A 27,115-nucleotide genomic window follows, 5' to 3' on the forward strand; every position below is an offset into this window, starting at 1 on the left:
AGGAGCTTGGGGCACCCCTGCTAACTTGGCAAAGGGCACCTTTTAATGTGGTGATTCTCTTTATATGGCAGGGGGAGAGTAACTGGCCCTATCCACCTCCAGCACAGTACTTCCAGTGACTGTTGCTGCTGTCTCTCTTATGTTTCTTTTTAGATTGTGAGCCCTTTGGGGACAGGGCTCCGTCTCATTTATATATTATTTCTCTGTGTAAACTGCCCTGAGCCATTTTTGGAAGGGTGGTACAGAAATTTAATTATTATCATTATCATCATCATCATCATTATTATTATTATTATTATTATTAATCCAAAGGGAGGCCTTGTCAGGACCAGAATCATGGTGAGACGGGAGGGTTTATAAAAATCAAAACAAAAACCTTTACCCCTGCACCACAGTCCCAATGAAAATGTTATCCCAGTCAGTCAGTCAGTCTTTATTGTTACAGTCACTGACCAGAACCAACTGTCATCCCACATGGTTGCTATTATGTTGAATTATGTCAGTTATATGATGATTAATGTGATGTCTAGTACTACCGGTATCAGCCTCAGTCCGGCCTTTAGTGATTCAGGGTGGGCGCCACACTCTGCTCATTCAATATTGACTGACAATAGTTTTATAGTCTGGCTGTTTTCCAGTTTTATTACTTAGGTATTTATGCATTTTGTCTTTTTATGTCTTTTAATCTTTTTACATCCCTTTTATGCGTTTTATGCTCTTTTATGAGTTTTGTGCCTTTTTCAGGATTTTATGCCCTCATGCCTCATGTGTATTTTCTATTATCATATATATTTTTACTTTTAATATGTAACCACCCCTTATACTTTATGCTGGTCTATGACCGTAAGAAAGAGTGATTATCTAATTGGAACCTCCTCCTCCTCCCCCTCCCTCCTTCCATTATTCTGATTTCCCCCCTTAGCTTGCTTTCCCTACATTTCTTGTTTGTTACATTCCCATCACTGGGTTTAATTTCCTTACTGCTCTGGGTTCCTCCTTTCAAGACCTTTTTTTTTTTTTGCTAAAGTCTTGGGGCTTAGTTATGGACTCCTGGTTTTTTGGGGGGGGAGTGGGGCTGAATAACAAAACACCTGACAAAGTGTTTATATGCCTGCTGTTTTATTTTTATAGCTCTACTGCTGCTGGATTTTATGGGTTTTAATGGGTTTTGAGGATTTTGATACATATCAGAATTTGATCTGTATTATTGTTAGCCTCTGAGTCATTTTCAAATTGAGATGAAGTGGGATATACATTTTATAATTTCCACATTATAAAAATAATAATTTACATAAAAATGTGGGGGGAAACACACATACCCATGCACAAATACAAAAGAACTGGACAAAGTCCTGGATAAAACATCTTTTCATGCACTTACCGTGGATTGTTGGTGCCAAGAGCATTGTGAGGAACAGTAGCTGTGGTGGCCACATGACTGTGGACCAAAATGTAGTGGTAGTTTAACAATGGAAGTTTCCAAAAAAAGGCAAAGTAAGATTTCTCTCTACTTGTAATCCTCTAGGAGATATTCACTTTAATCCAAATGTGGGGACGGAGTGGCCTTGTCTCCAAACCAAAGTATTTTCACCCAATATCCAAAATGCAACACCTAGAAAGAAAACAAAGTGTGATTAGTTAATTAAAGATTAGGTGTTTCTAGCCATCGTAATAAGCATTATATCTGTCATATAGTTAGACCAGGTGAGCTAGTAACACAGATTGGCTAATCGTCTGCTTTTGATCATTGGAACTAGAAGCATGTGGAATCCAAATCCACACTATTGTACTGCTTCATTCTACTGCAAATTTAAATACAGAATTCAAATGCAGACAAGGGATGCACAGACTGCATGTAGGTATTCAGAGATGCTATCTGAAATGCAAATGCTCCACAAGTTCATGAGTTCTAGTTACAGGTTTATCATAGTCTTCAGCAGCTGTTAATGTATAAGCGGAATACCAGAAGAACTCTGTCAAGGCATAAAGATCCCTTTACCCTTTGATCTAAGAGGTAACAAACCAACAGTCATTCTTAGCATTTATATGGTGCTGTTGAGTGTTCAAAGTGGTGCTGTTGGTGGCAAGCCCGCTTATGGAGACCGCCACTGTACCCAGGTTTTGGGTGCGAGTGTGCCCAAAAAACAGATTGTGTGTCTGTCTGCCAAAGCTGCTGGGGGGGGAGGGGGGACCTCAGGAATGCACGGTGCACACGTGGCAGTTCATTTTGAATTGTCAAACCAGGTCGACCTGGTGCAATTGCCTTGCTTGTAAAGAGGAATTCAGGAAGGATTCCCCTTTAAAAGCAAAGGGGGATTGCCTTTCTAAAAATGGGTTCAGGGGGATGGGCAAGAGGGCACCTTACCAGCTCTAGTGGCGGCGGCTATGGCAGTGGCTCCCCAACTGTGGGGGTGGCCCCACAGCGCCTCTCAGCCCCACTGGCCCTCCTCCCCACACTGTGGTCCCCCTGCTGTCTCCCCCCCCCACCCTTGACATTTTTCCATTTAGCATTATGTGATTATGACATGTTTATATGGCTTGAAATGAAAAGGGCAAAAACTCCAGACAACCCAAAAGTCACCATCCACAAACTTGATTGGAGTGAACAGGGCTTGCCAAATCTCCCAAGAGCTGCAGTCCTAGGCTGTTGGCAGATTTCAGCTTCTTTCACCACTCTAAGGCTGTAATTACAACAATTACATCCAAAATACTATTTACAGGCATGCAGTTAAAGCTGCCCTTAAGAAGCTGCACTGTTTGGTGATATGCCTGCCCAGCCCACTGATTTCAGAATGTTTAAGTTGACAAAATTGTTTAGACAGATAGGAGATGCTAACAACTTCTAGTCAATGCCAACCAAGCAGAACTGATTTTCCAATCAGGAGAGGTCAATATCGAAGGGATGAATCAGGGATTTACTTGGGGAAACAAAAATGTGATGATGAACACAGTGCTTGGTACTTTACTGAGAATGAGATCTGTGCTCCAAGGGGCTTTACAATGTAGATACTGACACAAGGGTTGTTAACAGAGGGAGGGAAGGGAGATAGCCTAATAAGATGGTCCTATTCAGATGTTTTTTTTAAAAAACCCTGCACATCTTATTGTCTCCAAAAGGTCTTGCCACCATCTATCTACAAAAACAAACAAAACCCAACCACATGTGATTACAGTATGAAGAGAAATAACTAACTCAACCTCATGGCAACATGTTTCTCATATGCTTCAACAGTCTCCTAGAACAGCCACTGTTTTTTGAGCCCTGACAAGAGGTGAATCACTGTCCTTCAACTGCCCCAATTCTGAAACTATGTTAATCATACACACACACACACACACACACACACACACACACACACACGCACGCAACAAATATTTATATAGGTATTACAAACTGCTCCTTTCAGTCCTAGTCTGCCAATGAACACAGATACAGTACAATAGAGACCTATAATCAACCTTCTCCAAGATTTTCCTTTTGTATTTGCAGGGGGCCTTCAATAATTGCAGGGGATATGTTATGTGCAGTGCCAAAACCATGATGAAACCTTTGGTCTATGGGAATGATGGAGTTAGGTTTTTCTGTATAAGAAAAAGTACTAAAAATGGGGTGTGTGTGTGAAATAACAGCTTACAGCACTGTACCTTGGCCACTCAAGCTCCTCCAGTAATGGCCCCCAAGATAAACAAAAATAATCTTCCAAATCTCACACAAACATGTCCCAACATGGCTCCACACTTCCTCCAGAAGTGCCTCCAAGCCAGAAATAACAACAACAACAAAAATGCCACTGGAAGTGTGAAATGTGTGCACAGGTACAACAAATGGTTGAAATTCATCCCTGTGATAATAGAAACCGAGTTTATAGGAGAGATGTGCAATTCAATTTGCATGCGAATTGTAGGTGATTCATGGATCTGACTGCAAATTGAATTTCCCCTTAAATGAAGGGGCTGATTTGAGGTCTAATTGAATCAGCCCCAATCTGACACAAATCAATTTGTGTTGCAGGTGCCATTTTCTCTCCGTGTTTGTTTGTTTGTTTATTTATTTATTCCTTTTTTATCCTGCTCTTCCTCCAAGGAGCCCAGTGTAGTGTACTACATACTTAGGTTTCTCCTCACAACGACCCTGTGAAGTAGGTTAGGCTGAGAGAGAAGTGACTGGCCCAGAGTCACCCAGCAAGTCTCATGGCTGAATGGGGGTTTGAATTCGGGTCTCCCCGGTCCTAGTCCACTACACCACGCTGGCACTACACCAGCAAGTTTCCCCATTGCTGTTTAGCTTTCTGGCACTGGCTTCTGATTGGCTTGAGATCGCCTTGCTTATTTGTAATTCAAAGGACCCGCCTGTGAGCCCTTCTCACAGAAGAGGCCCAGAGAGTGCTTGCCTACTAGGCTTATATCTTTCTCCCAATTTTTAGCCTACTTTCCAGTAGGCTTATGAGATCACCTGGCATTCTGTGTGTGTGTCTGTGTGTGACCGTCCACGTGTCCTCATCCGTGTATCCGTGTGACACATAGGGACACCTCAACAGCTTAGTTTATGATGATGTCATCCATCCCAATCCAAGATGGCAGATGCATGAACGTTTGAGGCGCAAGTGGGCTAATTTGTGGGCAGTCTAACCAATTTGAAACAAACTTGCTACAGCTGAAGGGACACAAGGGGCAACTCAACAGCAATGATTGTGACAAAGTCATCCACCCCAATTCAAGATGGCAGATAAGCTTTTGAGGCACAAGTGCACTAACTTGAGGACTGTATAACCAATTTGAGCCAATGTTTGAATTTCAATTTTTCCAGCCTGCTCTGCTCAGCTCACCCCCCAACCCCTGGTGGTGGATAGGAAGTGGTGCGGCAGCAGGGGGAATGGGGCAGCAGCAGTGGTGGGGCGATGGCCGCAGCAGGGTGGTGGTAGATTGGCCCCCCAGATCACTTGGCCCCCAAGGAGGCAGGAGCAGTGGTGGAGTGAGATACCTAAAAAAACACAGAACTAAGTGGGGGGCACTCGTAATGCCTGGAGGGCCTCCGAAGCCCTTCAACTCTGGGCTCCAAAATTACCTAGGGACACCACTGTTGGCACCAAAGTGAGCTACAATTCCTAGAGGACAATGTGCGTACACACTTCAGCATGCAGGTACCAACATCAAGAGCCAGAAACAAACTCTAGGAAAACAGATGTCCTTTTGCTATAACACTCAACGAGATAAAGTCATAAATAGTAAGCCGATTGAGCCATAAAGAGTTGCTCAGCAATAAAAATAACAGAACAGATTCAATGGTTCTGTTCAATGGTGCCCTTCACTCACAGAAGGAGTCTTCTACTCATATACCTCTCAATAGAGCATTGTGTGAGAAAAGTGAAACCTTATCCAAAGATGTTGTTTTGCTTATAACATGTCAAACATCTTGCATAAGTAAAAACATGTGACTGCTATGGAGTTCACATATTACAGCACTGTAGGAACTGTTAAACAGCTGTAGAACAATATTATTGGCTGTGGTTCTTTGGAGACAACTCAATATATATGTGTCTGTGTCTGGGAATGAGCTGGAATACAAGTGTTTGAAATTCATTTGACTGCTGGTGATAGCCAGCTATTTTTATGGAGCACAGTGAAGAAAATGATCTAGAATGAAGACTGTGCCGAATATGCTCTAATGTTGATGTTTGCTTTGAAAGTAGTAGATCTGATACAGCCCAACCAAAACAACACTCACAGTGTTTTCCTCCTGTTTGGTGCCCTTTTGTTTAGGTATGGTTCTGAAATTCTCATCTGAATTTCACCTAGACTTTGGAGTTTGGAAACAACATTGGATGAAAGCGTAATGGATGCAGTAGGAATTATCCTGCTTTTGTATTTATGTTATTAAAAAAAAAGTATCGTGCATGCACAATTTGTCACACCTTTCAGTCTCTTCACATTATTTGTGTCTTTCTCCTTCTAAACCACCAATGGATATGTATATATTGGTAAAAAGCTTCAAAAATGCAACCTTGATATGATCATATGTATTATTCAATCAAGGTTATTTTTGTGCAGTACTTTACCAAAGTACTTTTTATAAAACATTGCAAAAAAGAAAACTTGATTATACAGAAGTTGTAAAACATTTATGCATCACTGAAACACAATGCATCACAAAAAGAATACAATCCACATAAAGAAGTTATCCAGATAGCAATTTATAGCTGCTTCATTATAGTTACAGTTACAAGGTATTCAAACAGCAAAAAGCCCTCCCCAGTCCCCTCATCCTCGATGATAGTCTCTTCAGTGTGTGAAATATTTGTCTTTAAAAAGTAGTACTTAAAAGAGTCCTGAAAACAACAGTGTGGTATATTGTGTGAATTGGGAGCAGCTGTGTGGCAATCAAGCATGAGCTGCCGGTCTTCATACCTGCTTGGGGCTTGACTTTGGGAGTGTTGGCTGCAAAAGGCACCTCCTCAATTTAGCACCTGGGTGCGCACCTCTACAGTCCTTTTTCCTTTGGTCTGCAGTCCACTGCCAGCAGTCTAGCTACCTTGCTGCTGTTTGCACTCATGCTTGCCTTTCCCCCAATACTTTTTTTCCTTTTCCAAAAATATTTTTATGCTATATATTTGCCAGCGTGGTGTACTGGTTAGAGTGCTGGACTAGGACTGGAGAGACCCGAGTTCAAATCTCCATTCAGCCATGATACTTGCTGGGTGACTCTGGGCCAGTCACTTCTCTCTCAGCCTAACCTACTTCACAGGGTTGTTGTGAAAGAGAAACTCAAGTATGTAGTACACCGCTCTGGGCTCCTTGGAGGAAGAGCGGGATATAAATGTAATAAATAAATAATTGTACCTGCACAGCCATAATATGTCTGGCTGTTTTGAGAGGATCCATTGCGGGTGGCTTTACCTCTCTGTTCTTCTGGGGATGCGTGTTTTTCCCCTCGCCCCTCTTAAAATAACAGTGTGCACAAAAACACTTCTGCACTAGCCTAAGCATGCAGGTCAGTTGTTGGAGATTCTACCACCTACAGCCATAAGGTCTGTGACATTTTGTGAGGTGGACTGAGGGTAACTTGACCCCTGTCTCCTTCCCTGGGGATAACTGACCTTTTTCTCCCCTCCCCCCACTTTTAAAATAATATTTTATTCAGGGGCGTAGCAAGGTTGGAGTGGGCCCAGAGACAAGATTTTAAAATGCCCCCCCCCACTGCTCACTGAAGCTCAGCTCATGAAGTAAAGAAATCTTAAATGAGGCTGAATAGTGGTAACAAAAAGCATAGTTATATATAGGTGCCACAATAGAACATCATCCAAGATTATTTTTTAAAAGGGTTTTGTAAATTGTGGATGATGCACGTCATTTAATGGTACTAGAGAAAGGCATGCTATTCTGGTAGCTCCAGGTCTTAACCCTCGCATCGGTTCCGGAGGATGAATACAACTGAAGGAAGCCTGGGTGTGTGTGTGGCTGAGGGAGTCAGTCATGTGACTTGCATTGGCCCCCCCCAGCAGAGGGCCCCCAGACAACTGTCTCCCCTTGCCCTATTATAGTTACACCCCAGATTTTATTGGTGTCTGTGCACAGGCACTCAGATTCACAGGCACAGCCTGGCTTCTTTGTGACTTTTCAAGGGACCCCATTTAGACGGGTGATTCTCCATAATAGGAGGTGCTATTGCCTCAGGAGTTCTCTTGTTGGAAAGAAGAAAGTCCTCAGAATTCACACATGTATGGGATCACCCTCCCCCAGACCCTCTCAGGAATTTCCACAAATTTTTAAATGTGACTGTAAAAATGAACCTTGAATCCCAACAGGCAGGTCCACCCCCCACCCCCACCCTGGGAACAATGGGAGCCAAGCCTTGTCTAGTGGCACATTCTTTAGGCCCACATTTTCCAATCACAAAAGATGCTATTGCTATTGCTTCTGGGGCCATCTTGTTTGATAGAAGAGAATCCCCTGTGTCCATGGATGTATGGCATGATCCCCTGTACCCTGCCAGGAATTTCCACACATTTTGGAAAGTGGCTACAAAGATGAAACTCGAATTCAACTAATGTACTTTAAAAAGCACACTGAGATAATTGTAATGAGACCAACAAAAAAGTAATATCCTATGTATAATATACCACAATCATAATGTATCTCAAAATATATATAATATATTTATATAAATAACTAATGCAACTGAACTGAGTAAAAACTATAACAAGATATCACAGAAACCCTATATAGAATAGTCCATAGAAATAGAGATCCTCATCATTGTCCACAATGGTGATTCTGTGACCTCCATTTCAATGTGAAATGGAGGTCACCATTGTGGACAATCATGAAGACCTCTATGGATTGTTCTATATAGTGTTTATGTGATATCTTGTAATATCTAGAATTAATTTCAGGAATTATCTCAAATCAAATCTTTATTACGGTCATGGACGAGCATAAAATATAAAGTTCATTACATAATAAAAGAGAAAGTAACTAAAAGTATCCAGGCTGATACAATACCTAAATTGTAGGTATTACAATACCACCACCACCACCAACGGATATTTATATACCGCTTTTCAACAAAGGTCCCCAAAGCGGTTTACAAAGAGAAATTAAAATCAATAAAGATGGATCCCTGTCCCCAAAGGGCTCACAATCTAAAACGAAACATAAGACAGCCACCAGCAACAGCCACTGGAGGGATGTTGCAACCAAAGCGGCAGTTGTTCTTAAAACTTGTTTTACATTTTAAGAGAGGAATTATCTTTGTTGAGCCAGAATTCAGGAATTGAATGCAGGGCGAAGCAAACCAGAGAAACGATAAATCAATGGAAGGGAAAATACTCTTAGACTACTCCTCCCACCCCCACCAGCTCATATTTCATTGGCTCATTCCTCTTCTTGGCTCCATTTTCCATCTTCTTTAGCTTCATAGCAGTCCTCTGCCTCATATGCCTCATACGATAAATCAATGGAAGGGAAAATACTCTTAGCCTACTCCTCCCACCCCCACCAGCTCATATTTCATTGGCTCATTCCTCTTCTTGGCTCCATTTTCCATCTTCTTTAGCTTCATAGCAGTCCTCTGCCTCATATGCCCACACTGTTCCATTATCCTTGCTAAGGTGTACCTCAGGGTTTCTTAACCTTGGGCCCCCAGATGTTGTTGGACTACAACTCCCAGAACCTCAGACACGGCCTTTGTGGCTGGGGATTCTGGGAGTTGTAGTCCAACAACATCTGGGGCCCCAAGGTTAAGAAACCCTAGTGTACCTTATAAAATGGAAGCACTCATATTTAGCAGGGGGAAAGCAACTGTAAAGAAAATATTGCTTTCCAGGCTTTTAACAAATTATATGCTTGTAGTCAGGCTGGTTAGAAAAAAGGAACTGAAAAGCATTTCAAGTTATGTCTGTATAAAAATATGCACAGGTGTAACAAATAATCTTCCATTAGAACATGCTAGCAAAAGGTCTAGCTAGGCAGCAATCTCAATGGGAATGCTCTCCACAAGAAAATTAAGTTTAATTGTCTTTCAGATCTGTGAGATGTAATAAATTTCTATTAATGTTTAGGAGCAAATTTAATTTAATGATCATTGCTATTTTTGGCTTCAGGGTGACATGAAGTTTAAGTGTAAAACAGATTTATGTTTTACACTAGGATGGTTTTCTTTCAGATTCTCCTTGAGTTAACCTTTTCACACCTCAGAAGCCATTTAATATAATTTTATTTCTAATAGACTGCAGGCAAACAGAAGCCTATTTGCCACCTCTGAATAAGAATTGCTTTTATATGTGCCTAGTGGCAATAGAAGTACTCAGAATAATACACTGGTCATTGAATAATCGTATGGTAAAATTCAAAAAGATTCTTCAACAGACGTAAAGGCCAAGGGAGACATATTTATGTTGTCTCTATAGATGTACACTTCATGATCAGTTATGCTCACTTATACACAAGCACAACAGACAACCAAGTCATGTTGAGCAGAGCATGAGCTGATTCAAAGGTGCAGGTGTGTACCTAGCACAGTCCCCACATCAAAAAAAATTTGCATATGGAAAGGTTGAATTTCCTGGAGTGCTGCTGGCTCTTTAAGAAATGTATTTTTTGTTAACTCAGAGGGGGTGGAAGATCCATACTTAGCAAAACATGTTTATAATGAAGAATAAGGTTGCAACTGAAAATTAGTACTGTGAGAGTTTTAAATTCCTCTAACAAAACCCGCAATGAAATGTCAAAAACTGCATACCATCCCCTTTAGGCTGTAGGTTGGTCTAAAAAGCATCAGGGACACAGAACTGCTGAACCCCCCCCCCCCAACAAAAATGTTCCCTTATTCTTTGCAGCACCCACTGCTGATGAATAATGCATACTCAGAAAGTAGCGGTAATAGTTTCACAGAATTAAATGTCATAATATAAATAAAACAAGCCAAACATGGCTTAGCATATTAAATCCGCAGCTCCCCAAAATAAAATCCAGTATGGTGCTAACCAAAAAAGCTGTTTCCCAAATTTGAATTTGCTAATGATCCCTGTCATGCTATAATTAAAACTAAGCACATTTCCTTTAATTCTGGAAACAAGGATACTCTGAGCTTAGCATTAATTTTTCTGGAAAAGATTATTTACATTGCTGTTTCACTTACTGCACTGCACAAGGTAGCTGAAATGCATGCAATACAAGGCCAGTAGAAACAGTGGGCACAGAGCCTTTATTGCAGGAAAGAACAAGTTGTTCTAGTAAGAACTAATCAGCCTACTTTCCTTTCACTGTCTCTACATCTGGACTAAATTTGGTGCAAATCGAGGTCCACAAGTTAGATCTCTTGCACCTCAAATGTTCATGTGTCCACCATCTTGGATCGGGATGGATGTCATCATTACAAACTGCACCACTCAGGTGTGACTGTGTGTCATTCATTACAGCTGTTCCAAATTTGGTTCAAATTGGTTAGACAGTCCACAAGTTAGTGCACTTGCACCTTAAAAGTTTATGCATCCACCATCTTGGATTGGGGTGGGTGACATCATCACAAACTACACCACTGGGGCATCCCTATGCGTGCATTTAGCTGCAGCAAATTTGGTTCAAATCAGTTAGGCTGTTCACAAGTTGGTGCACTTGCACCTCAAAAGTTTATGTGTCTGCCATCTTAAGAAGTTCTTAACCCATCCACCCGAGTTTTTGGAATAGAATCACCCTAGAATTGGATCAGAAAAGAACAGGATGAGAAAAGGATGTACTGGCTGATTTGCTGGAGCCCTAATCAAGCTGTGTTGGGGCTCTCTAGACCTGCTTCCCTGTTTGAACACTGGATCATGGGATCAAGAATTTCAAGCAACCCTAGCAAGAATGTGCCTTGTGTGGGTCCTCTGTAAAGCCTAGTGGTATCAGACTCCCGAGCCCCTGGAAACCTCCGCAGGAGTGGGTACTATTCATGAGGTCTTATCTCATGTTTCGACTGGCTGAGCAGGCCAGGACTGCCCTTCCCAACTGGAGGAGAGCTGGTCTTGTGGTAGTGAGCATGACCTGTCCCCTTAGCTAAGCAGGGTCTGCCCTAGTTGCATATGAATGGGAGACTAGAAGTGTTAGCACTGTAAGATATTTCCCTCAGGGGATGGAGCCGATCTTGGAAGAGCATCTAGGTTCCACGTTCCCTCTCTGGCTTCTCCAAGATAGGGCTGAGAGAGATTCCTGCCTGCAACCTTGGAGAAGCCACTGCCAGTCTGTGAAGACAATACTGAGCTAGATAGACCAATGGTCTGACTCAGTATATGGCAGCTTCCTATATGCCTATATGACAAACCCTGAAGAACCCAGTTAGCAGGGGTAACTGGGTTCTTCAGGGTTTGTCATATAGGCATATAGCAAAGTTACCCCTGCTAACTGGGCAAAGAGGCACCTTTTACCATGGTGATTCTCTTTATTGAGCAAGGGGAGAGTAACTGGCCCTATCCAACCCCAGCACAGTACCTCCAGTGACTGTTGCTGGTGTCTGTCTTGTGTTTCTTTTTAGACTGTGAGCCCTTTGGGGACAGGGAGCCATCGTATTTATTTATATTTCTTTGTTTAAACTGCCCTGAGCCATTTTTGGAAGGGTGGTATAGAAATCAAATGAATGAATGAATGAATGAATAATCCTTCTGGAGTGGGCTTGCTGTGAGTCCAGCACACCAGACTGCCCAGGACCCTCAGTGCTCTCCCCGGATTACTGTGAGCTCACTCAGAGCTACAGTCTTGGGTACTGCAATTATAACCAGCTGCCTATCTGTATCTTCTGCCAGGAAGACTTAAAGAAAGATAGTCAGCATCTCAGAGGCATCATGTATGAGATCAGCAGAACAGGAAAAAGAGACAATCCTGTGCTCTGCTCCTTTCTCCTGTGTTCCTGCTTCCTTGCCCACACAAATGCTACCCTCTCTTTTGGTTTGTTCATTTAGTTATTTTTAATACAGCTGCATCTTTAACTTTTGTCCACAGAATTGGTCTCTGTGTTGGCCCTGGTTGCCAAATACTCTCATTTTGCATTGTGTTTCTGTTTGTTCCTGTTTTTCACACACCTTGCTTCTGGGTCTGTCTCTTAAGAGTATTCTAATGTTGACTTTGCCTTTGCCCAGAGTTAACGTTCCTATATTATTGCTGTTATTGAATACTTGCAAATTGTTTCCGCTAACTCCCCCAACTTATAGTTACAGATCATGGTAACAGACATGCTCTGAGCAAATGGGGTTACAGATAAATGAAGTGAACAATATTGGAAACACTAAAAGAAATATGATGACATGCAAACAAAGGTGAATGATTACAGAGAAGTCTGAGCAAAGAATGGAACATTGGAATTAAGGATGTGCAAAAAATTCAAATAGATTCAATTTGAATGGAATTCAACAGAATGGGATTTGTTCGAATCAATTCGAATTTGGGTGAATTCAAAAAGAATTCAAGTCAAACTCAAGAGAATTCTATTTAGGTTCAGGTGAATTCAAATCAATTCAAATGAATCATTCTGTGCAAGCAGATTTGAGTCGGATGAATTCGGTTGAATTTTTTGCACATCCATAATTGAGATGACAGCTGGTTTGATATACATTTAAAACAAAACAAAACTGGGAAATACAGTTAACTGTTCATACAACAGCTAAAGAGTTAATGCAAGGCTGGTTTCAAGGGCCAGCCAACTTGGGCACTGGTGGAGGGCCCTAGGTCATCAAAGAGTCCATGGCCAACCCCTGTGGCCCTGGCGAAGAAAGATGGTGACACAATTACCATGAAGCACTCAATGCTGATCTCAAACCTTTGTGGGGGCTATAATTAGCAAGTGGTGGTGATGGTGGCGGAGGTGGCGGAGGCTCAGAGAGCTCTCAGTATCTGTGCTGAGACTGCCAACTTCCTCTACCTATAATGTAGTGCCCATATAGCTGCATCTGGAAACACAACAGTGGGGCAGGGGCACTGCATTATGGGTAAACAGAAGTATGGTGGCCATCAGCACAGTTATCCCATTACTCTGCCACTGCTATGCACACTCCACATGTACATCCGAATGCATATCTTTCTGAGGGGGCATGGCAGTAGGGGTGTCAGCATCAAGGTCTGCAGTTAGCAAGTATGACCCTACTCCCCCCTCATCCACTCAATTTGTAGGGAGGGATCTTAACAGGGCTAGAGACTAAAGGGCATTTGTCACTCATATATAATGGATATGCATAAATGATTGTGAGCCCTTTGGGGACAGTGATCCATCTTATTTATTTGTTATTTCTCTGTGTAAACCGCCCTGAGCCATTTTTGGAAGGGCGGTATAGAAATCGAATGAATGAATGAATGATAACCAGCACTTTGAATGAAATTCAGAAACAAATCAACAGCCAGTGCAGCTCTCCCAAAATGGGTGTTATCTGCTCCCAGTGAACAGTTCCATATACAATCTTAATCGCCACATTTTTCACCAACTGCAGTTATGAATATTCTTCACAGGCAGCCCATAGCATTGATAGGCAGCCTCATGTCAGCCACAGGCACTACAGTATGCCAGCCATGATTAAACGAAGGCATGAGTAACCTTGGCCAGAGATCGGCCTTCTCGAGAGAAAGGTGCTGCTAGCATACCAGCCAAAGCGGTGCAAAGGAACTCCAAGCCACTAACTTCACCTGGGCACCCAGGAGCAGTGCCAAGTCCAGCAGTACCCCCAAACTACACACCTGCTCTTTCAAGGGGAGTGCAACCCCATCCAATCAAGCTTCCAATTTTTTCAAATCAGATAAGACCTTTTTGGGGGGTGGGGGGGATATGTTACACATGTATACATGTTACATGGAGCAATTATGCTTGAGCACTGCCTAGTGTCTTACCTCCTGCACCAAAGCTCTGTCTCCAGTGCAAATGCAGTTGACAAAGAGTTGCAGTGCAAGGGTGCCACCTAGGCTCCAGTAATTGCCAATTTACTCAGAGCCCATCAGTCTGAGCAACTCATTAATCCTCATTACTAGCATTTTTCCAGAAAAGCAAAGCAAATAAGAATAGATGTGACATAATGTTAAGTACTGACATGGCAAAAAAAAAGGGGGGGTGGCGGGTTCAGTTGCATCATTTATAATGCTGTATTCTTTTCATTTTTAACAAGTCACTAACTCTAATATAAAAAGAATAAAATAAAATAAATTAAAAATGAGAATACACATATAACTCAGATTCAAGGGGAAATACATTTGCTGACATCCTGACTAAATCAGTGTGGACAGGCCAGGAGGCTATGGAGAGCTTGCTATGGAGAGCTTCCCTGCTATGGAGAGCTATGGAGAGCTTCCCCACTGCCTCTGCGCTTGCCAGGGATGGAGTGATTTTCGACAATCTTCTCTGCCACTGGAAGTGCCCTGTGCTTCCTGAAAATATGTCCCTGAGGGGTTGTGCAGCACGAAGCACTTTTGGAGACAGAGAAGATTGCTGAAAATCACCCTCCCCATGTGCAGAGGTGCAATGGCAGTGGGAAGCCCCCCGTTGCATTAAGAGCAGCCTCCCACTGTGAGAACCCAGCTCCCTTTGCATCCTCCCTGCACTTGTCAGAATGTCAGCCCTTTTGATGTTCGAGAATAAGTTTTCCTATGTTCTACACCCATCCTGCAGCAGCTTCATTGGTTACTATTCTGCTTCCGAGCTAGCTTCAAGGTGTTGCTCTTGACCGTAAAAGCTCTACACAGCTTGGGGCCGGGGTACCTGTCAGACCACATTCACTCATATGAACCTGCCAGGGCCCTGTGCTCAGCACCTCAAGCCCTGCTTATGGCCCTGCCACTGGCAGAGATTAGAGACATGGCCTTTTTGCTTGTGGCCCCTTGGTTTTGGAACACCCTCCCAGAAGAGCTTCGCCATACTCCCTCCCCCTCAGTGTTAAAAAAACCACACAATTAAAAACACATCTTTTAAAAGAGGCTTTTAAACGGTTTATCCGCCATTGATATCTGGTAAATTCTTTAGTTTTTATAGTCTTCAGTCTTTAACTTTTTATTAATAACTTTTAATTAGAAACTTTTTTTAAAATGTAATTTTTAACTTGTCTAACTGTATTAATCTTTTATTTTACATTATATCTTTTTAATTAATGTTGTGAGCCGCCCTGAGCAGTAGTATACTGGAGGGGTGGGGTAGAAATATTTTAAATAAATAAATAAATAATGCATTAAAAGAACTGCTATTATGATTGGTATTCCAGTATTACTCTTCAAGGATCATATAAAATAACTAACCAATAAAATATCTAGGGGTGTGTGAAAGACTAAAATTAATTAATTCTTTAAGTGCTTCCTTCCAGGAATTAATTGCTAGGACAATCAGGACAAACGTGCTTTTAAAAAGATTGTTGGGTCACTGTAATGCCTTTTTGGTTTTCGGTACCTCATAGGAATAGCATTCAGCAGGAAGAGGGCAAGAGCTGAAACTGAGTTTTTTTTGCAGAACTTACAGATTAAATGCTCTGTAATAGGATATTTGGGGGGGGGGAGGCCACTGTCAAAGGAGGCCATCTAATGTACAGCCCATTGATTCCCTAGCAGTGGTTTGTGTATGTCCATGACAGAATGCGGACTGTGCTGGATTTAGGAACAAGCTAAGTAAGCTACAGCTTAAGGCAGGGGTAGGTAACCTTGGCTCTCTAGCTGCTGTTGAACTATTATTATTCTTATTATTTATTATTATTATTTACATTTTATATCCCGCTCTCCCTCCAAGGAGCCCAGAGTGGTGTACTACATACTTAAGTTTATCCTCACAACAACCCTGTGAAGTGGGCTAGGCTGAGAGAGAAGTGACGGGCCCAGAGTCACCCAGCTAGTATCATGGATGAATGGGGAGTTGAACGTGGGTCTCCCCTGTCCTAGTCCAGCACTCTAGCCACTACACCATGCAGTTGTTAGGAGCCCAAATCCAAACTACAATCCCTACAATCCCTAGCTCTAGTTTGTTATGGTTGGAGATGATGGGAGCTATAGTTCAACAACAGCTGGAGAGCCAAGGTTGCCAAAATGACTACATTTTAAATTTCACATATTTGGTTGAAAAACAAAAGCAGAAGCTTGGGGGTGGGGGTGGGGGGGAGAGAGAGACTAATTCTGATAAGACCAAAATATACTTATATGGCTGCACAACTATTTATCATATGCCTGCCACCATGGTTACAGGCAGCATTCGCCTCAGAGCAGCTTGGCACAGGGCCTCTGAACAGGTTCGAACACCGGGTGGTTCGGAAGCCTGTTGGGCGCACGCATGTTGGGCATGTGTGCAAGCAAGCACGGTATGCATCTGCATGTCCCCCGGCCCCAGCCACGGAGGGAAAGGGGTGGAAGAGAGGGATGCTGCCGCCCCGATGGAGTCTTTACAAACCCAGCACCAATGGGGGGGGGGAAGGAGAGGGAGGGGTAAATGCACCCACCCCTGCCCTTAAAGTTGTCCCACCCCCACCTTCGAACCGCTCCCTGCCGGTTCCATGCACATCCCGTGTGTGAGAGTGAGTGTGAGTGACACACTGGGGCAGGACTCCCAACTTATTTTGTAATGCTATGCTCAATCTGACATAGCTTAGGGCCTTAGCATATCATAACCTGGCCGTGACTGCGGAGAATGAGTGGTGTGTTTGCAGGGTTGTGCAAACAAAGATAAGCACATAAGTCTCTCTCTCTCTCTCTCTCTCTCTCTCTCTCTCTCTCTCTCTCTCTCTCTCACACACACACACACACACACACACACACACACACACACACACACCAACTTACAAACAGGTTGTGCTCCAAAAGTTCAATTGTAAGTTAGGTGTTTGGAACTTGGAACACATTTCCCCAGAGAAACAATGTTAGAAATGGTGGTTAGGTTCCCGGGCTAGCTGGTTTAAACCACAACATACCTGAAATACTCTACATTTGCAATTAAAGGTAATAGAAAATAGCAATTAAAGAAAACAGAAAATTATAAAATTGAATAAGAAGTGTGTTAAGAGTCTGAGATGCCACTGCCTTGGAGGCCGGCAGTGCAAACTGTGTGATGTTGGTGCTGCTTCTGCTGCTACTGCTGCCTCGCTCCAAAGGCAAAGCGCTGGTCTGAACTGCTGCTCAGTCACGCTCCTTTCTCGGTAGCAGCTGCTGCCCTTCAAAGATGGCCATCAGGTCATGCATGCTCCGAGCTACTGTTCAGTCACATCCCAGCCATGTCGCTGCCCAGACCTGGCGGTTGTGAGGAGCCCAAATCCAAACGCTTTCTGAACACTGTTTCCCACCAGCACGATGGGCAGCTTTCCAGTCACTGCCACAGCTGTGGCACCTCCTTGCCCTCTGCTTCCTTGGCTTCGTGCACTGGGAGAACGTCCTTTCCACATGTTGCTGGTGAAACACCAGCCTGACTACAAGCATGTGGCTGCAAGGGAAGGAAAAGAGTGTGCAAAGGGGAGGAGGTGCTAGCAAGACAAAATGCAGCTGCTGCCCTGAAGGGAGGAATTGGAACTCCCTGCAACCTCTTGATTCTGGGCAGCAGTGAGATGGGATCTGACTGACTAGCAGCTTGGAGGAGTGTGCACAAGCGGATTGTTGTATTTGGAGAGCAAGCTGCTGGCAATTAGGGAAGGGACTTAGCCATGTGCATTGTCTTTGAAATGAGGTGGCAGCTGCTGCCGAGGAAGGGGCGTTTAAGGCTCTGACACAGGAGGTGGTCCCTTGAAGAAAGGCTATGCCATGCTGTTATCCCGTTCCCGTTTGTATGTGCGGGTTGGTGTTTGTATGCCAGGATTTCTGTACTGTGGAGCTTGGCTCGTAAGTATGGGCATTCGTAAGTTGGACATTTGTATGTTGGGGAGTCCGCCCCCTCTCCACACACACACACCCCTAGGTCCAAAATCAGCCTGGACCTGAAGGGCTTCAGAGGGGGCCCCGCCACAAGCCCCACCACCACAAGGACCCCCCTTAATTTTTTTTAACACCTGCCATCGCCCCACCACTGCCACCATGGGGGAGGTTTGCTTGGCTCACCCCCCCTCACCCCTTGGCCACACAAATGGCAAATGTCAGTGCAGTGGCGGGGCGGGCACAGGGCAGCAGTGGGCAGAGGCAGGGCTCTGGGGAGGCCCCCCGGAGGCAGGAGGCCATGGACCAGATCTCCAAGGTCCGTGGCTAAGAGCACCTTGGTGTGCGTGTGTGCGCGCGCGTGCACACACACACACACACACACTCTCTTAAAATAAGGCAAGTGTGAGGTAAACCACCAGCAAGCTAGCTAGGTGACTGGAAGCAGACTGCGTGCCCCCAGGAAAAAGAACTGCAGACGTATGACCAGGTGTGGAAGCAAAGAGGTATGCTGGGCAAAGATGATATGGCTGTAGAAGGCGGAATGGTGAGCAGCTGAAGTGGGTTTGCAATGTGTGTGTGTGTGTGTGTGTGTGTGTGTACAGATATATAACTAAAGGCACAGGTGCGCAGGTGCCCGGCGGAAAACCCAACACTAAAGCTAGGGCACCCCATGAAAACAACCCAGAAATGTTACAGTTATAGAAGGTGCAATGTTGAACTGAAGTGGGTTTGCCAATTTCTATAAAGGTGCATTTGTGCAAATACTGTGTTAAAATATTTTTAAAAGAAAAAGGGAAAACAAGACATTTCCACATAGGGAAAAATTCAGAGTTAAAGCAGAAGCACCCCAAGAAAACCACCCATAAACCTCTCAAAATGTGCTGCGTATTCTCTACTGTGCAGCAACAGCAGAAGCTATAAAATGCTTGGAAAGTCTATGGCCACTGCGCAAATAATCTAAAAAAATGCAAATTAACAAATGTTACCACTGGCATTAAAATCGTATTTCCAGGTGATTTGTGGTACCATGCATTCACACACAAAATGTTATTGGGAGTGGGGGGTGGGAATGAAGGAATGATGTGTAGGCAGTGGGAAGGGAAATGGGTGGAGGAATCAAGAGAGAGAGAAACAGCGGTGGGAAGAGGAAGGCAGGGAGATGCTTTTCAATACAAAAGCCTCCTGCATGGAAAGAACAAAGGGGTGCGGGGAAGCAGAAAGAGAGCTCCTAGTGACTCCCGTTAGCATTTATTACACTTCCTTCTGCAATAAAACTTCTCATCTAGAAAACCTCAAATAATTCCAGCTAATAATCAGACAATAATTTTGCACCAAGTGAATTTTTCCAAATGCTCTACAGTAGTCCAGGGTGGAGGTGGCCACGACAAGTATTGCTGTGGCCAGGCTAGATATTTCAAGAAACTGGTTAAAATAGGCTAGATATGGATCATACACAAATCAGTTAAACATTACAGCAAATCAAAATACGATGCAAGGATCTCCCCAGGTCCCCATCGAATAATTTACAAGGAAGTCATCAGGTCTTAAAAGAATGGCGAAAGGTCCCCAGTGTGGAAGTGAGATGGGAATGCATGGCAGGACCGTGCTCTGAATGGTACAATGAGAGTTGGGAGGGTTAAAACTATTTTCTGTTTCTTCCAAAGAGTATCCTAAATTACTTGGAAGAATATTTCTATTTGCACACCATTTATAATGTCAACAACCTGATAACTGCTGGTATCATTTATCCAATATTTCAGTATTCATTTTTTCCTCTCTCCCCTATGCATTACTAAAATATGTACCCGAGGGCTGCACAACCCTCAGGGAAATTTTTGGTGATGTATGGTGGGCTTTAGAGTGGAGGGGAAATCAATGAAAACCACCCTTTCCCCTGCTCAAGTGACAGCACACTTGTGCTTGTGCATCGTGTTAGTCTGGATGCCAGCCAATGCATTATTAGAAATGGAAACATTTCCATGGGAAAATAAAATATGGGAAAGGTTTCCATAAAATGTTCAGTTTTCACCCCACATCTCTGCTAAAACCGATTTCAGGGGGCCTGCTTGTCATGCTTTCAAAGCTTTGTTGAACCACACTCCAGAGTTGAGAGTGCAGGTTTAATTCTGCTGATGTGAGGTTATTTGAACCATAACATTTTCAGCACAGCTCATTAGTGTAGACAGAATAAAATAAGTTGGAGGAACTGTAATAGTGATTAAAAATGTATCACAGAGGTTGTATAATTGGTACCTCAACTGAGAATAAACTCCTCCAAATTAGTTGTAGAACATGCCCTTTTCTAACAGGCTGACAAAGACTTATGATCCCCCCCCCCCAATTTTCATTTGTCCCCAAGGCAGTTTTTTACTCTAATAATGATAAGAAATGACATGATGGTTAATGACATGATGCTTTGTTCAGAGGTTGTAAAAATGGAAGTTCAAAAAGTACTCTTTAAGTATAGAATTACTGTGGAGGGAGGGCTGCTTCTTCCCCCCAAACCACCATTGCTTCTCCCTCACATTGCTACTGGCTTGCCCCCACCTGCTCACTCCATGTTTCCCTCTCCCCACCATTCCCTGGGAATTTACATTCCAAAACTAAAAGACTGGGCATTGCACTTGCAATAGAATCCATTAGGTTGCTCGGCCTGCCAATGTTAAGAATACTGGCAAATGTGTCGGCATTTTGACTTCATTGTCAAACCTGCAATACTCTGTATAACTTTGCCAGCCCTTATTAGCTACAGGAAAACCTTACCAACTTTTGAACCACTGCCTGAAACTGCACCAAACAATTACCTTTCTAGACAAGCTTGAAAGAGTACATCCGTCATTTTCACCTAAACGTGAAATATACAATATGCCTGGATAAAATTTGGGCAAGGGGTGGGGAGGAAATGGTCAATGTCTCAATTTTCAGCACTTTTTAACTTTGTGGAAACTTTTATCAGCTTTCTTTGCAATTAGGCACACCTGTAGACCTCATTAAGTAAATCATGCATGCCATGAGTTATTAAGTTATTAGCTCAATAGTTCTCATATTTGCAAGCAACATAATTTTGAGGCTTATAACGGCAGAACCTTGTATAATTTTGCTACTTGCCTTATCTAAAGAGGCGCTCCTGTGCCTCTTTAATTATAAGAGTGTTACCGTGCAGGCCTGATTTATATACCAAATATGCTCTTAGCTAGCATACAAAATTAGGCCTGTCCCATAGTGTCACCAAGTGACCAAGTTCTTTTATATAGTGACCATGTAGGATCTGGGTGCAAGGAAGAAAGGAGATCAAACCACTCCTAAAAGGATTCAATGGGCTTTATTGAGTATAAAAGAATAACAACATCACTCTAGCAGAGCAGAAAGCAGAACACTCTATCAATATTACTAACAGTATTTAAACAGAACATTCTAGCCAGTGTCAAGGTCTAGCCAGCTGCTAGGGAAGTTCACGAAGCAAGCGGAGCTGCTGAAATCGGATACGGCTTGGCTGAACGCTGTCGATAAGAATGTTGACGAATGTTGATTCTCAGCAATGAGTAGGAGGCTGGAGATGTGATTTATAGAGAAAGCCGAGAGCTCCCAGCTGGTAGGAATTCAAGGCTTGTCAGCCCTCAGCAACAGGCGTTTGCTCCTCCTAACAGCCTCTAATTGCGTTCTACGTCTCGTGAGCCTGCGCTGTTGTGGAGTCAGTGGTGTTTCATTGCTTAGCTCTTCTTCGCATTGGTCCCCCACACCTTCTGCTGACTCAGGTTGCTGTGCCTGCTCTAAATCATTAGTTGGATCTACCACAGCCGTTTCATGAACGCTGACAGCCGGGCTCTGCCCCTCAGACACTCCTGAATCAGCTGGTAAGTTGACAGCTTCCCCTTCCTCCTCGCTGTCGGAGCTCGAGGGCGTGACAGCCAGCACCAATGTTCAACCCATGTTCCTAACTAACATATGTGTGTGTATTAAATCTTCCTAGAGCCTAATATAATTCAGATATAGACAGAAAAAGGGGGGGGGGTAAGGAAGGCTGAGGATTGGCATGGTTTGGGGAGATCAGGAATTAGTAGAGGGATGAAGGGAAGGGGGATGAAGGGGAAGGGATGAAGGGATTCAAGGCTTGTAGGGGCAGCATGTTACCAGGATCAGAGGCTTTGAGAGCGGTGGACCTTTCAGCTGAAGGAGCGAGGCTTCGGGCTGGAGACAGGAGCTTTGGATCAAGAAGGCAGTTTGCTCAGAGCACGGCTGAGAGTCAGATCACCATGGCTGGGGAAGTCTTGACTTCTCACTGTGCAGTAGAAGTCACAGACAGCTCCTGTCCATGGACAGAGTTCCTGCTTGTTGCCCCGCGGCTTAGCAGCAAACTCTGGGATTGCTTGTGAGCAGGTCTTGCATGTAGGCACAAGACTGCGCCTCTGCCATGTCCAGAGACTCCTTCTCATAGTGGTTCCACCCTTTGATGTTCATTTGAGTCTTCTGGATCACAAAAGGCATCTATTCCTGCTATCCTCTGAATATTGTCTTTTAATTACCAAAATTAGCTCAGGAAATTTGGTCAGTCCAGAGAGATCTTAATCCCATCTCCTGTTAGCTGCTATCTTGAGGAGGGGACATTGCCCAAAGCAAATCTGCATCTCTGAGTTGCAAATGGGCCCCTTTTCTTGTCCCAGATGTGCTAGCCTGGTCCCAAAAGGTGTTAAAAGTCAGGGGTTAGTGAGAGAATTAATTCTATTTGTGTGAGACAACAATTACATTATTTCTTGTGTACCTTGATCTAGTGTGTAATTATAACAAGAGAATATTTAAAGTAACATAAAAAGGGGTACATGTGTGAGATGAGTTAATCAATACATTTGACTGAGGCAGAAGCATCCTGTCAGTGAGGTCAGGGGATTACTGGACAGCAGGTTAATTTCAGCAGTGTGAGACTGGTAATTAAGCCTGACCCATTGTGTCTCAGTGAGTTTCCACAAACACTGATAAACAATGCTAGATTACCCCTGCCTCTACAAATCATTTACCAAGCATTACCCAGGCAGATCTGAGTGTCAATTCACCTTGAGTTCAGGCATTTAATTGAACTCTTATAAAATGAAATCAGACACAGGCCTGAATTCCACATACTTCTGAGTTGGTACCTTTAAGTACAAGGTTGGTGTACATGTGCCCGTAACAAGAGCAGTGCCTCAGGTGGCAGATTATCAAGGGGCGGTGCCTGCTGCCTCAGCCTACCCACTGCAGCGTACAATAGCCATTCCATTCTCCTCTTCACTGTGTTGAATGTGAAAAGGAAGGGGGTCGAACATACGCAGAGGAGGAGAGTGGTGGTTCCCAGGGATTCTCAACTTTGGGTCCCCAGATGTTATTGGACTTCAACTCCCATAATCCCCAGCCAAAGGCCACTGGGGCTGGGGATTATGGGAGTTGAAGTCCAATAACATCTGGGGACCCAAGGCTGAGAATCCCTACGTCTAGCCCACCACTTCTTTCTCCTCTACAATTTTACTTCATCTCCCGTTCCTGTTTTCAAATACAGCACACTGTAGGGGCAAATGGAGCTGCTCTTCATTCACTGCTGCTGACCATAGGTCCATCTCGCTCAGTATTGTCTACACAGACTGGCAGTGGCTTCTCCAAGGTTGCAGGCAGGAATCTCTCTCAGCCCTATCTTGGAGAAGCCAGGGAGGGAACTTGGAGCCTAGATGCTCTTCCCAGAGTGGCTCCATCCCCGAAGGGGAATATCTTGCAGTGCTCACACTTCTAGTCTCCCTTTCGTATGCAACCAGGGTGGATCCTGCTTAGCTTAAGGGGACAAGTCATGCTTGCTACCACAAGACCAGCTCTCTTCCCTGGAAAGATGAAGGCAAAGGCGGTGGGCCACCTTGGGCACCTAGATGTCTTGGGCTGCCGCTGCATGTTATGCTGGCTTACAAAATAGGTCCCATGCACTCATATTTTGCCTTGGACATTCAGCTCAACACTGGGCTCAAGAAATGTATCTAGGAAGAAATTCAGCAAGTGCAGCTTTCCCAAACATCTCCTACATATACACCTAATGAATTTCTGCCTCATGGATCTGTAAAAAGCTCAGTGCCTTCTCACCACAGCAGCAAGCACCACCAATATCCAGGCAGAAATGTTTAGAGAAAGCCCTCTGGCCAAGATCTCCATCTAACACTTATACATGCACATGGAGGCCACAATCCAGAAAGCCACTTCACAGGCTGTACACACCATTTGCATTTTGGATTAAATTGTATTGAAAACAATCCCTGCCTCCTCATAGGAAACATGACTGAAAATTAAGTAAGTCTCTAAAATAGTTTATAGTATGGCATGAAGGAGAGGGGAGTTGTTTGCTATTTGGAGAAAAAAATAGTCGAGGATCCTGAGTAGGCCACTAAGTGCACCTTAAATAGCTCTCTGGATTTTGGCCACATATACAATTTTGAGAATATATTCTGCTTATTAATTATTTCTTGAGGGAAAAATGCAGAGAGAAGATATAAGGATGTTAATTTCCATTTCCTTGAACAACATGGGTGGCTCTATTCTAGCAAGAAACATTCAGAAGGAAGAACATTTGTCCAGCAAGAATGATCTTTTTCGCAACTAGAAATGCAAATGCAACTTGTTAACATGTTCAGCAATTTGCAAAATGTATGCCCTTTTTTGTAACTGTCAGTTGCTAGCTTGATGAGCCTATGAAAAGAACTATTTCTTGCAAATACTGGTTTTTAATGTCTCTTCGCTGAGACTACAGATGTTAAAAATAAATAAATAGGAGAATGCATAATTGGCTGCTCTCAAGCATTTCATTTCACTAGATAATAAATATCTTGGCATTAACGCTCTATCAGTAGATAATGATGAAGTGCTCAACCTATAGCTGAACTGACCAAGAGTAAATAGTGGAAGTTTATTTAAGATTGAAATTGCTCCCCGCCCCCGCTCCAATACTCTTAATGGAACACCATAAAACATCAACATGTTTCATGGATATCTAGATTCAACAAACCCTTTACCCATTTAATTAAGATGACATTACAGGCTACATGTTTCAGCTTGAAATACAGGGCAAGGTTAACATATATCTGCCCTAATTATTTCCAGAATGATACTGGAGTTCATAAAATACCTAATTTGTATTTTGAAAATGGTATGAAGCTTCTGAATTTCAATATAATTAAGTATGTCATAGCTCTTCTGAATATTTGCCAGTGGCTAACCCCCATGTCTTGGGGCAGCATCAACTAATGTAGTTTACAGCTGATTGTAAGTTAGTCCATTTTACCATCTGAATATGGTTTATTCTGAAGAGGAATAATAAAGAGACTGTATCTTAACTGTATCATACATTTGCTATGTTGCACTGGATTAAAAGTCTGTTTTCCATTTAACTCAGGCCTAGTTCTCAATGAGTGCCAAAGTTGCATCTGGGCTGTATAGCTTTAGATTTGTGGGAAGAAATTCACATGACTAAATTCTCCTCCATATAAAATTTCCCTGCATACAGAAAACTAGTTGCCAGGGAGAAAGATTCTACATTAGCCTTTCTCTGACATGACAGTTTTCTATGTGCAGAACATTTTTGCTTTAAATGGAAGCACATTCAATCCCATAAAGCCCCCACCTACAAGTCTCAAATAGTATAGCCTAGATACAGGCTTATCACATCAGATGTGATCCTTGAGACAGCTGCACATTCAAGTTCCAATATGACACTGAGCAGAGGATTTCTCAGAACACTGTCTCTGTGCAGAGTAGCTGCATGGCCCTGGCTCTCAAAACCCAGAAGGAGCAGAAAGGTCTTGTAGGTCTGTGCAAACTACACTCAAGTTTGAACTTAGGAAGTTTTCAGGGGAACTAGAATTTCTGGTGAAATCTGTGCCATCTCACGGAGACATTACTAAGGTTAGGCCTTAGTGATGTCTCAGTAGGCTGGTTAGGGTTACCAGGTCCAGATAGTGGGGAAAACTCAAAAAAACTGGAAATAGAGGACACTTTTCAGCAGTCTCCACTTCACATAAAATTTGCATACATTTGTTGACATTATATATGCATGTTTTGACTAAAAATGGGTAATTTGAGAATAAATGCAGCTCACCACTGTGAAGCTGATAGGGGTGTGTGAGCTGGCCATTTGGCTGGCTTGGTTCAAATCCGGATCAGATTTGAACCAGTCCGGGCTTGGCTGAGTTTGGTCTGGTATGGTTTGGCCATTGAGCCGGCCAAGCCGGCTCACAGGCCAGTTCAGTGGACATTCATGTAAAAGAGAATCCGGCTAGGATTCCCCTTTACAAGAAAAGGGGGATTCTCTTTACTAAGTAGGGGTGGCAGCAAAAGGGAAATATCTTCCTTTTGTTTCCTAGTGGCGGGAGGCGGCTGTGGCCACACTGGAGATGGCAGCAGGAGCTCCTCCTCCAACCCCGCCGCTGGCCTCCCAAATGACAGGCCAGATGGGCTGAGGCCCAGTTTAGGCCTCTGCACACATGCAGAGGCCTGAACCAGGCTAAAGCCACCTCAGCATGTCATTTGGGAGGCTGGCAGGAGGTTGGAGGAGTCCCTGCCACCACCTCCAAAGTTGCCGCTGCTGCAGCCACCTCAACCATCTCTGCCAATGGGAAATATCCCTTTTTTGCTGCCCTCCCTTCTTAATCTAGGGTACCCCCCTTTATTTCTAAAGAGGAATCCTAGCCAGATTCCCCTTTACAAGTATACCCCAAGCTGGTCTGCGAGCCAGTTCTTTGCACCGGGGGGTGGTCCGGTTCGAATTTGGGCTGGCTCAATGTCAAGCCCTTGTTTGATG

General features: G+C 43.5%; 1 protein-coding gene across 6 annotated transcripts in view; it reads right to left on the bottom strand.

Annotated features, from left to right (window-relative positions):
• ADGRL3 (adhesion G protein-coupled receptor L3) overlaps window positions 1-27,115 on the bottom strand; it is a 753,570-nt gene that overhangs the window by 467,013 nt on the left and 259,442 nt on the right. For all 6 annotated transcript variants that reach the window (XM_053298072.1, XM_053298069.1, XM_053298068.1 and 3 more), the window contains exon 3: window positions 1,382-1,612. In XM_053298072.1, coding sequence (XP_053154047.1) covers window positions 1,382-1,436 — 55 coding nt within the window. In that variant the 5' untranslated portion in view covers window positions 1,437-1,612. The remainder of the gene's footprint in view (window positions 1-1,381; window positions 1,613-27,115) is intronic.

Source organism: Hemicordylus capensis, chromosome 2 (assembly GCF_027244095.1).
Source record: "Hemicordylus capensis ecotype Gifberg chromosome 2, rHemCap1.1.pri, whole genome shotgun sequence".
Classification (NCBI taxonomy): domain Eukaryota; kingdom Metazoa; phylum Chordata; class Lepidosauria; order Squamata; family Cordylidae; genus Hemicordylus; species Hemicordylus capensis.